Source organism: Poecile atricapillus, chromosome 28, assembly GCF_030490865.1.
Source record: "Poecile atricapillus isolate bPoeAtr1 chromosome 28, bPoeAtr1.hap1, whole genome shotgun sequence".
In the NCBI taxonomy this organism is placed as follows: domain Eukaryota; kingdom Metazoa; phylum Chordata; class Aves; order Passeriformes; family Paridae; genus Poecile; species Poecile atricapillus.
The window spans coordinates 5,562,573-5,574,173 of record NC_081276.1 but is presented as its reverse complement, the minus strand read 5'-3'; the positions used below and the strand labels follow the sequence as shown (position 1 = coordinate 5,574,173).

The following is an 11,601-nucleotide window of genomic DNA, read 5'->3' as shown; positions in this document are numbered from 1 at the left end:
CACAGTGCTGGGTTTGGGATTTAGGGTAACAATAATATTGACAGCAACAACCAAACCATCAGTCATGTGGTGTTTACCCAAGCCAAGAACTTTTCAGTGTCTCATGCTCAGCCAGCAAAGGAGCTGCACAAGAAGCTGGAAGAAGCTCAGCCAGGACAGCTGACCTGAACTGGCCACAGGGATATTCCACACCGCAGGATGCCTTGCCCAGTGTGTGAACTGGGGGAGCTGCCTGGAAGGGGCCAATCACTGCTGGGGGACAGGCTGGGCACAGATCAGTGGGTGGTGAGCAACTGTATTGGGCATCACTTGTTCCACTTGGTGTTTGTATTTTTTTTTCATTACAATTATTATTTTCATTATGATTAATACATACTACTTTGTCTCAATTATTAAACTGTTTTTATTTCAAATAGAAAGGTTTTTTTCCTCCTCCCCCCCGCCCAGTCCTCCTTGGAGGGTGGTGTGTGACTGTGCAGTGTTGTCAGTTGGGGTTACACCATGACAGAGGTTCACAGCAGAAGGCTGGTGTAAGGAGACGGCAGATTGTTAGTTCAGTATTTTGTCTTTTGTAATGCAAAACACCCCAAAAGACTTGTGGTGTGTATTTAGGGACACCTACCTCAATCAAGAAGAAGAAAATCCTGTCTGAAAGCCAGCTCAGTCCCCCAGACTGTAGAAAAGTTGGGTTTTCAACAGATTGGTGTCTGGGAACCTCTTCACTGGAATTTTGTGGTTTGAAGGAGGCAGACTTTGTGCTTTTTTGTGTTTCCTTTTTGATATGCCCCCCAAAAATGTAATTTTGAAAAATCAGCTCTCTGGGAGCTGAGTTGCATAATTGCAGCATTTGTGTGAGAAATAAACAATTTCATGCAGAATTGCACTGCAAAGACTCAGGAGAGTTTAAATTCAGCTCTCATGTGCTAGAGGTCTCTGCATGCCAGAGCCACAATGGGTAGGTAGGAAGGCTTAAGGAACACCAGGGTCCTTGAGCAAGGCTTGACCCACATGGGCTCTGAGTGGTTTTGGGGTGACAGTGGGGGCCAGGAGGTTTGTCCCATACCCAGTGTGGGAAGAGACAGCACATCACAGCAGTGACTGCAGCCTCCTCAACTGGTGCCTGGACACAAGAGGCCACAGAGCAACTCCCAAGCTCCCAAAGCCCTTGGTCCACAGCAGGGTGTGATCAGACCCCTGGGACCCTCCTGCTCCCACAGAAAAAGGCTGCAGCACTGGGCAGTGGGGGCACCCCAGCAAACATGCTCTTCTCAGCATTGGTCTGTCGACATGCTCCAAACAAAGCCTGCCTGGATTTGGCACATCAGCCATGCAACTGTGACTGAACACCCTTTCCATGAAACTGTTTCCTTTTCCCCACTGCCCCCTTTCTCTGCGACATCTGCTCCTTTTACACTGTTCTTGCTATTGCAGATGCTGCTTTTTCTCTCCCCCACCCTGTCAGATTGCTGTGTGGCATCATTGTTTTATTTTAAAATAAAGCTAACCAGGGCACTCCTTTTTTTTAAACTTTTTTTTTTTTTTTAAACATAAACAAGTCCAGAAAACCCTTGATTTGACAGCTTACCCAGGAAACTCATCCAAGGTCTTGCCCAAGGCTAAAGCCTTGTCCAGGGCCTTGGAAATGCATCTAACTTTGGTTGCAGTGCTTTGAGTGGCACTTTAAATGAGCAGCTTCAAAATTTCCAACCCCTCACTGCAAGTATGGTGTGACCAGCTTTGCAACACAGATCCAGGGCCAGGGGCCAAGGCTGCAGGGGATGCTGGGCCTCCTCACTGCCCCACAGAACAGGAAATGATGGCTGCCCAAGTCTCTGCCCCAAGGTTCCATGCCCTACAGCCCCTGCCATGGTGCTGGCCCTGGATGACTCTCAGAGCCAGTTGGTAGTGAGCACTCAGAGCAAGGCTCCTGCCCTGCAGCTAGCTGCCAGCAGCTTTTGCACACTTGGGCACAGCTCAGACACAGCCTGGACACAGCATGAACACAGACACAGCCCTGACTGACTCAGACGCACTCGAACACAGCTCTGACATAACTGGACACACCCCACCATGACCCAAGCAAGAGTGTGGGTTTGCAGACACATCCACATCTCCCACAGCCCTGGAGCAAGGGGCTGGGCTGGAGGGTGGTGGGCAGGCCTGGGTCACGTAACTCACAGGAGCAGCATCAGGAGCCTCTGTGGGGTGGCATCATGGCAGCACCAAACACACCCCCGGCCCAGCCGGGGGCCAAAGGACTCTTGACTTGGCCCAAACATCATTGCAAGCTTCTGTACACTGACAGGGAACTGCCCAGAAATGACAAAAGCCCTGGGTTTTGTCTAACTTTGAAGCCTTCTGCTGGGGCCCTGGGGGCTGGCCAAGGCAGCTGCCCCAGGGTGCTCTCAGGGAGGCAGCCCTGGCTTCCTCCAATAACAACACAACAGCCCAAAGTTTGTCGCACTTTTATTTACATCATTGCACAGCCCGTTTCCCCAGAATGCACTGGAATTGGTGGGTCAGACACCGATTGCCCACATCCATGAGCTGAACATCTCCTCTGGGAAGGAGGACAAGACTCAAAGAGTCACGATTAGATCTTACAGGGGCACATGCAACAACTCCCATTATTTGCAATGACAATAAAGCCAAGGATGCTGAGTGCAGCCACAGCCACACAGGGCTGGGCCCCCACTGCCTCAGCCAGGGGCTTCTGGCTTTCACAGTTGCATTTTTGGATTGACAGTGGGTTTCTTAACTGGAACACTGGCTCCATTAAGTCCTTAGCCTGGGGACGTGCTGTGGGAGAGAGCATCCCTCATCACCTGCCAGAATTCGGTGCATTGTGGGGCCAAGCTCCTGGGAGGCAGCCAGGGCTGGGAAGGTTCAACCACCTCCCCTCCCCCATTTTTCTTCACTGGTGATGTCCTGGTGACAAGGGGGGGCTGTTGGGAAGGGGCTGAAGGAAGGGGCACCCAGGACAAGGCACAGAGCAGTGATGCAGAGCCTGCTGCCATGGAAGGGGTGTGCAGAGCAGGGAGCGCCTGTGTGGGAATGGGATGGGACTGGAGCAGGGACTGGGACTGCAGCTGGACTGCAGCAGCTTCTCCACCAAGAGTACCAGGAGCAGAGTATTCCCTGCATGAGTGCATGACTTGGAAAAGGGCAGACACCCATGAGTATGTGGAAGAAGGGAAGGGACAGTTGGGTGGCTGACTAAGAAAGGGGAGTGGAGATGTGAAGCTTGGCTGTAGCAGAGGACATTCACCCCACAGTCACACCAGCCCCTCACACTTGAAAGAGAGACTAGCTCAGAGCAGTCCCCAGGGCACAGAGAGGCTGCTGCAAGATGTATCAGGGTATCCCCAAGCTGCACCAGAACCCCGGGAGAGGAGATAAGAGGTGAGCAGACAGAGACCAGGGCCCAGGGCTGAGCAATCCTGTTGGGGAAGATGGCACACAGGTCCCTGCTGCTCAGGCCACCAGTAATTTCCACTTCAGGGTGAGGGAACACATAAGGAAACACATCCTGCTTTGCAGCTAGAGAGGAGGAGAAGGAGGAGGTGCACATGGTGCTTTGAATTTAGGAAATTACAGATGTCCATCTTGCAGGGCATTGCACTGATCCACTTGTTTCCAGCAAAGGGGCACAGGGACATAGTGCATGACCACCACACAGGCCCCTCAGAACCTGCCTCCTGCCTGCTCTCTACCCTCACCACCATGGAGCCAGAGCCCAGGCTCCAGCAAAGCAGCTGCACACACCTCTGGAGCACTTGGCAATGCAGTGTCAGCACCAGTGTCCTCACAGCCTGTGCCACTCAGGAGGCTCAGGAAAGCTCAGCACCGGGTACAAGCACTGTCTGGCAGGGTGAGGAGGTGGCAGAGGCAAGGACCAAAGCCAAACCAGGGGGACTCTTGGCAAAGGGGGCACTCCAAGACAGAGGGCTTTGAGAGCTGCATGTGCTGAAAATGCACGTGAAAGGAGGAGGAGGAGGAACACTGGCTCCACAGGACAAGGGACCCAGAGCCTGCTCTCTGGGAATCAGCAAACTGGGGGAGTTTCACTAGAGGATACAACAGGCAGGCAGCGCTACCAGGGATAAACCCAAACCCAGCAGCTCCTCTGGAATGTGCAAATAAAGCGCAGAGACAGCCAAGAGCACCTGCATCCTGCCAGCACTGCAGGGCATGGCCTGTCCCCTAAGGTATGTGTGAAACTGATGCTACGGGAGGTCCAGCCTCAAGGTGGCAAAAGGACATCAGCAAACAGAGACTCCAACTCCCACCTTCTGGGTTCAGGAAAGCTCCTTTCTCAATCTTTTCAAAGCAAAAGGCAATGGTGGGTTTAGCTAGTATGGAGCCATCTCTCCCCACCCTTGCATCCTCCATCTACCTTTGCCAGACAGACCAAGGGCTGAGTGCATCGGAGTCCTGGGGATGAGCCAGGATCTCAAGGAAAGCATTTTCTGAGATCATGTCTGCACCGGAAAAGATTCTCTCATTCTGAAACTGAATTTGAAATTCTCAAAATTACAGTACTTTACAATACAAAATGTCTCCATTCGGTATTACGTCATTTTACTCCTTCTGGGATTATAATAATTATTAAAAACACTCAACTTTCTAGAAAGGACAGAACACGACAAAAGAGACCGAAGAGTAACAGGAAGGCTGCTGCAGTATATCAAAACCAATTTAGTGCAAAGGAGAAGGGGACTTTCAAGAATGGTTGATGAAAAGTGTTCTTCATATGCTCATTTGGAGAAAAGGCATTGATTTAACCTCTGAATGAGATCAGGTTACCAGCTTCTATCCTGAAGCTTAGAACATCAACACAAAAGGATTGAAACACAATATGCATGGCCATTAAAAAATAATATTATGTATAGATATATATATAGAGAGAGAGGGAGATGTTTTCCACATATGGTATTTCGTTATAGGAAAGTATCCCTGCAGACAGGCATTTTCTGCCATCAGGCTCTTTTGGGCCATTTCACACACAGATGTTGATTATGTGTCTCTTTGCCAAGGTCTAAAGCATGTGCTGAGCACAGAGTCCCTTTGGGTGGGATGATTGTTTTCCAGTGCCCCCACAGCAGCCACATTCCCTGGGCCTGTGGGGACGCTCAACCCTCCACCTTGGCCGGCTGCGGGATGGCTCACACAGTGGTCTCATCCGCGGTCTTCTTCATTAGCTTGGCGGAGAGGAGGGAGTGGGGCATGGGGTGAGGGCTCCGCGAGGCTGGGATCATCAGGCGGACTTTCTGGTTGGTCCTTCGCCACTCCGAGTACAGCTGGCAGTGGTAGCGGAACGAGACCTGGCGGGCGAGAACGCGGCGTTCTGTCACCAACCCCTGCCAGAGCACACACAGGGACAGCCCAATGCCAGCACCCCTCTGCCTCAGGGGACCTCTTATCCCGAGGCAAGGGAGACAGCACTGACCTCAGCTCAGTTTGGGGCACTCCATGTCCCCAGCCTCTGACAAGCAATGAATCCCTTCCTGGTGACACCAGGCTGAGTGGGGCACAGACAAAGGGGCCTTCTGGGCAGCACCAGCAGAGTGGGATGGGGTTGGCTCAGCTGGATTTAGGTCCAGACTGGTGAAATCTGGTGGGAATGAGCTATAACTCATCCAGCCCCAGGCTGCAGCCAGCATGCTGGGTGAGCAAAACAAGGGTCTGAATCCAACCAGCCTCCTCCCATCTCACAGATCCTAAGGGACCTTCTTCGACCTGCACAAAACCCTTCCCTCCTTTGTCTGAAACAAGAGGACAGCAGCTGGACTCATTTTTTCCTGGTAACAGTGTGGCCAGGGAGACTTGTTTACACGGAGGGGGACGGGGAGGATGCGAAGGCCAGAGGGACCCAGAGCAGCCCAGCAGAGGCAGGAGCTGGCCCTGCAGTTTCAGAGCAGCCCTGCGAGGGGAGCTTCGAGCTCAGCTTAAATACCGAATCCAGTCAGCCACTGATCTAAACCAGGCTTTCTTACAGGAAGCATTTAGTTGGCAACTAGGACATACCAGGAAGTGCATCTGACACAGAAAACTCAGTAAAACTATTACTTCTGGATGGGTCTATGACACATTTTATGAGAAATGAAGCTGTGCCATTGTGGCGCTGAGGTAATTGAGCTTACTGAGCTGTGCACACCCCTCCTTCCTGTTGCAGTGGGACTGTGGCAATAAGACTGTTCACTGACAAACAGTCCCAGTGTTCAGAGAATGGGGAGCGGATGGTGGAAACCTCAAGGAAGGCTCCTGCTCCTCATGAAGGAGCTGCAGGCTTGGCTACAGCCTCTCTCACAACCCTCACACTGGTTACAGCCATGAACCTCCTCCCACGCATCAGCCCCTTGCACTGCAAAGCCCAGGGTTGAATGAGCTGAATGTGAATAAAGGGGCTTCACCTAATGTCTTCCTCTGCTCAAGGAAAAGTGAAGCACAGCAGAATTAGAGCCATTTTAGTAAGGACTTGTTACTGCACAAACATTTTTCCACTTCCTCCAGGTTTCCAGCTCCTCCCCACCAATCCTGAGATAGAGAAGATGGAAACACTTCCTCTAAAGGTTTCCAATTTTAGCTCGGCTTCCTACGGAAACAAGCTTCATGCAGGAATACACAGCATCTTCCTCCACAGCTCCCATGCACGGAGTGGCTCCGGCTTTGCCCCCAGGCACTCTTGCTCCCAGATCATGGGCTGCTGCAATACCAGCTCATCCTGCCCTGGCTCCCAGGTCGGTGGAGGAGAGTTGTAAGGAGTGTCCAGTCCCAGGGGAAGGGGTTACTCTGAGAAATTGGAACACGAGACAACAAGGAAATGGACTGGGGAATTGCTGTATCTATTACAGGGCTGCCAGCTTTTTGGGGTGCCACTATTTCTCCTGCATCGAGTGCACTTCTTCACTTCCCAGAATGGTATTTCCCTGCAAGCAGTTGGAAAAGGGCATTGACAGGGCATGAGCACACACAGGGCTTGTAACAGGAGAGCCAAAATCAAGATAGAAACCCAGAAGTCCACTCAGCAACACAAGACAAAAAAAGTGAATGGGAAAGAGAGGGAAGCCCCGGGGCCCTGGAGAGGGGCCAGGCAGCCCCACTGATCTTCTGCTTGTGCCACACCCAAACCCACATTCCCTGTCCTGCTCTTCTTGGCTCCCTGCAAGCTATAAACTCCTCATCCCCTAATTCAGCACATCCAGAGATGCCAAACAAGGCATCAGCAGGAAGCTCTCTCCCAGCACAGATCAATTCAACACCCAGACTGGCTCAAGTGCAAGTTCTCAGCAATCCCCAGTGCCCCCCACGCAGCAGTGGGCCAGGGTGGGCTGGCTACCAAGCCTTGACTCAGGGCCAACTACACAACCCAGCATCAGAGAAGCCAGAGTTTTCCCCAGGGCCAGAGAGTTCCTCCTACACACCTTAAAAATACTGCGTAGGATTTTATTTAGTTGTGGCCAGAGACACCCCCCAAGGCCAGTCTGCATGCCAGTTGGGCATGGCCACTCTGTGCTGAGCAGCAAAAGCACAGAGGGATATGGTGGTGAATTATTTAGGAGTCAAATGTATTCCATATTTTACTTTTCCTCTGCACTGCCCAGTTTGTTTCTTCTTGAACCACAGATGGGCCACTGCCTGACCCAGTCCCAAGCCCTTCCCACCCAGCCCCAGCCCTATGCCAGCTCCAGCACATCTGTGCCAGATATGTGACACTTGGGGAACACTGTGACAGTCTGGAAAGCAGATGACCTGGAAGTAGTTTTCCATTCTCAGCAACAACTTTAGCAGCTTACACATGAAGATACTTTCAAGTGGAAGAGCCCAAGGTGTTGTCACACAGGGAGGCAGAAATAGCAGGTGGCACTGATGAGGTGTGAGCCAGTACTTCCAGCTCCTGAGCAGGAGCAGGACCCTAGCAGCTGGCACTTACCAGTGTCCAAAGGACGTAGATGGTGAAAAGTGCTATAGTGAGTGCTATGAGTCCGATGGCCTCCAGTCGGCTGTTGAATTGCAAGTGGTCCTGGGCCCCACGCAGACACAGCCAGCCCGAGATGGCCGCCAGTGGAGTGATGAACAGGAAACACACCATGTCACAGAACAGGGTCCTCTTCTCATTGCGGGGCCCAGGGTCCTTCAGCCACTGCGGGAAGGATGGGAGAAGGGCATCAGTCTGAGACAGGCAGTGCATACGGCGGGTGGGCAGAGCGTTCACTTGCACCGTGCAGTCTGGGTGGACCTGCCTGACCCACAGAAACCTTCTCCAAAATGGAACCAGAGAGTGTCAAGTCTAGGTTTAACAACTAAAAAGGGAAATGGAAGAAACAGCTGAAGAATGTGTACAAGGGAAGGCAGTCATGAATACAGAAGCTCCTGGACTTCTGTAGTGAAGCAGTGAGGAGCAGGCACTGCAGGATGTCATTTCAGTAAAGCCTAGCTTAATATGGATCTGACAGGTCTTGGACTGAGCTTTAACAGAAACAAACCCAGGACTCTTAAACTGGTGAAGGGGCTGTGGGAAACAGGGGCACTAGGGTCTGCAGCAAGGCCAAGCTGTAAGAGCATCTGTCCCAAATCTAGCCCTCGGGTTCTTCTGGGAGAATCACAGCATTTTAGAGTTTCACAGGAAATCTCCAAATGTTTCCTTCTTTTGGGAATCCTGACTTGCCTTCAGTGCGGGTTCATTTTAGACACTTAACTTCAGCAACAGCAATTGTTCTGTTTTCCTGGGATTATGCTATTTTCAGCCTTTCATTTCCTTTTTTAGAATAGCAAGAAGCTGTGGTTCCTAAACATACTGAACTATTACAGCACATCTTTACTGGAATCTGTATGTGCTGGCATGCAGATTCTTCCTTCATTTCCTCACAAAGATGACTGCCTCATTCAGGATTTTTTAAATGTTGTTTTTAAGTAAAACCTCGAGAATATTATTGAAAAGGCACAGGCAGAGCAGGGAAGAGACTATTGGGGTCTGGGCTGTCAGACCAATCCAGTACTCCAGACTTGGAGTATGGTACCTGCTTTGGAACAGACAGCTTGGGAAGGGACCCATCTGGGAACTCCACACACAAAGCTCCTTTCCTACTCCAAACCACCATTTAAGGAGCAATATGGAAGTGGTGGTAGTAGGTATGCAAGAAATTAGTAAGATCTCAGTACAGGTAAGCTGAGTACATGGCTGGCCAGGGGCATGCAGAGAGAGCAGGCCCAGAGGGAAGCAGGGCAGGGGGCACATAGGTACGTGCAGATTTAACTGCAGCAGGGATGTTCAGTGAGACAGAGCAAGAGGGCAAGAATGGGACTGGAAGAAAGGCTAACTTTTGTGGAAATGGGTAAGAGAAGGGGGAGCAGGCAAACCTGGGCATGGAATAGTGGGGTAACTGGGCTGGTTAGAGCCACAGAGGTTCTGCAACATCTGGGATGGGACACTGAGCTGGCCATGAGCAGAGGAGAGGATGCTGCAGTGACAGGTATGAGCCTGGCCAGGAATTTCAGCTGGGAGGATTCATACCCACAGTATTTTAGGGATGTGACCTGAATCATCTGAACACTTGCTGTCTGTGGTAACAGTCAAGGAACTTTCATTGATTCTAAATCCATCTGGGAGCATGACTTGATGGGCAGACAGCCAGAAGAAAATCTCAAAGAATCACAGAATCATTAAGACTGGAGAAGACTTTCAAGATCAGCAAGTCCAACCATCAACTCAGAAGCACCTCCAAACCATGCCCTCAAAGTCATCCACACATTTTTTGAACACTTCAAGGGATGGTGGCTCCATGACTGTCCTGGCAGCCTGTTCCAATGCCTGACAACCCTTTCAATGAAGAAATTTTCCCAATATCCAACCTAAACCTCTCCTAGCACACCTTGAGGCCTTTTCCTCTCATCCTGTCCCTTGTTCCCTGGGAGCAGAGCCTGACACCCACCTGGCTGCATTTTCCTGTCAGGGAGTTGTGCAGAGCCAGAAGGCCCCCTCTGAGCCTCCTCCAGGCTGAACCCCCACAGCTGCTCCTGGTGCTCCAGACCCCTCCCCAGCTCTGTTGCCCTTCTCTGGACACACTCCAGTGCCTCAGTGTCTTTCTTGGACTAAGGGGCCACCCCAGGATTTGAGGTGGGGCCTCATCAGTGCCCACCACAGGGGATGGTCACAGCCTTGGTCCTGCTGGCCACACTATGCCTCGTATAGATCAGGTGCCACTGGCCTCCTTGGCCATCTGGCTCATGTTCAGCCACTGCTGACCGGCACTACCAGGTCCTTCTCCACCTGGCAGCTTTCAGAGCAGGCAGAACTGTCATTTGGACGGGAGCTGGGAGAAGGGAGGCAGACCTGCAGGTCCCCCCTTGTGTGGCTCTGCAGAGGAATCAGTGTGATGAGCTGCATGGGGATAATAAAGACACACATGCAGTCTGAGCAGTCCTGGGAGGAAGTGAGGGTGGACAGCAACTCACTGGCACAGGAAAGCTGCTCCCATACACATCACCTCCTGGGCAGCCTCAGCACTCAAACCCAGCCACGTGCCAGGCTCTCCCCAGTCCAAGCAGGACACGGCTGCCTAGTGACACAGCACTCAGAAGAGTGTCAAATGACCCCGTCTGGACCTAGTTCCCTCTAGGAGCAAGCCCAGAGCACCCCATTCACTGTAACAGGACATACTGGGGCACTTTTGAGCATTTTTTGAAGCTCAGGCAGATACATATTTTACTACATCTTAATTCTATTTATATTCCTTGTGACTTTTGAAACTCATTCCTCCTCCCCAAGATGGGAGACAAACATACAAAGGCAGGAAGCAAATTAATTTCCTTTTGAAGTAGTTGATTTACTTCACCAATATGCGCCGACACAGTAACAAAATAGAACATAATAAGCCACTCTAAGGGTGCAGCATTTCTGGCACAGCAACACACTGGTGCACATGAGACTTCAAATAAATTTTGCAAACAATCCATAAAGTAGTCAGGTAGATTAAACACTTTTTCTAGGGAAAACTAACAAGTAAGCATGGGAAAACAACAAAAGCACAATTTGGTCTTCTTCCAGCAGCTTCCACACTGCAATAATGTCTGAGACTGAAAGGAAAGAGGCAGAGGTGGCTACTTGCTGCCAATTGGGCTATGAGCTGAATCCTAGATCCTGCTTGAAACAACTTCTCTCTGCTTGTGTGACAGAATTCTGGGTACAACCATACTTCTTTGTCCTCCAGCATGATCCTGAGGTTTTTCCAGATACTGGGGATCAGCAGGGTTATGGAAGGGAGCTCGTTTCTTAGAGCCACAGCAGGGCTATGGGATGATGAGAAGCTGACCTTCGGGTGTTGCATTACCCATGACGCCATGAAGATTGGTAAGCCCAGGTGATGGAAGGCAGGAGGGGAGTAGGCAGTAAAAGGCACCAGGACATCATCATTTTGGCTTCCTCTGGAAGCCAAAAGCAGAACTCAAAGCATATCAAAACAGTCTCTCAGCCTGTCCATCCCAGCACCTGCTGCTCCAAATATCTCAAAGCTGGGCTGCACTCTGCCCCTTGGCACCTAGGGGAGTGGACAGAAGAGGGACTCTCTCAGCACCACTCAGCACCTTGCAGTCTGTCTGGAG

General features: G+C 51.2%; 1 protein-coding gene across 5 annotated transcripts in view; it reads right to left on the bottom strand.

Annotated features, from left to right (window-relative positions):
• Positions 1-4,859: 4,859 nt before the first annotated feature.
• Positions 4,860-11,601, bottom strand: part of MARCHF2 (membrane associated ring-CH-type finger 2) — a 31,717-nt gene continuing 24,975 nt past the window's right edge. For 4 of the 5 annotated variants that reach the window (XM_058858794.1, XM_058858790.1, XM_058858795.1 and 1 more), the window contains exons 4-5: positions 7,934-8,143; positions 4,860-5,324 (exon numbers count right to left, since the gene is read on the bottom strand). In XM_058858794.1, the coding sequence (XP_058714777.1) occupies positions 5,166-5,324; positions 7,934-8,143 (369 nt within the window). In that variant the 3' untranslated portion in view covers positions 4,860-5,165. Of the gene's footprint in view, positions 5,325-7,933; positions 8,144-11,601 lie in introns of those variants that run through there. The other variant, XM_058858791.1, reaches the window with a different exon arrangement.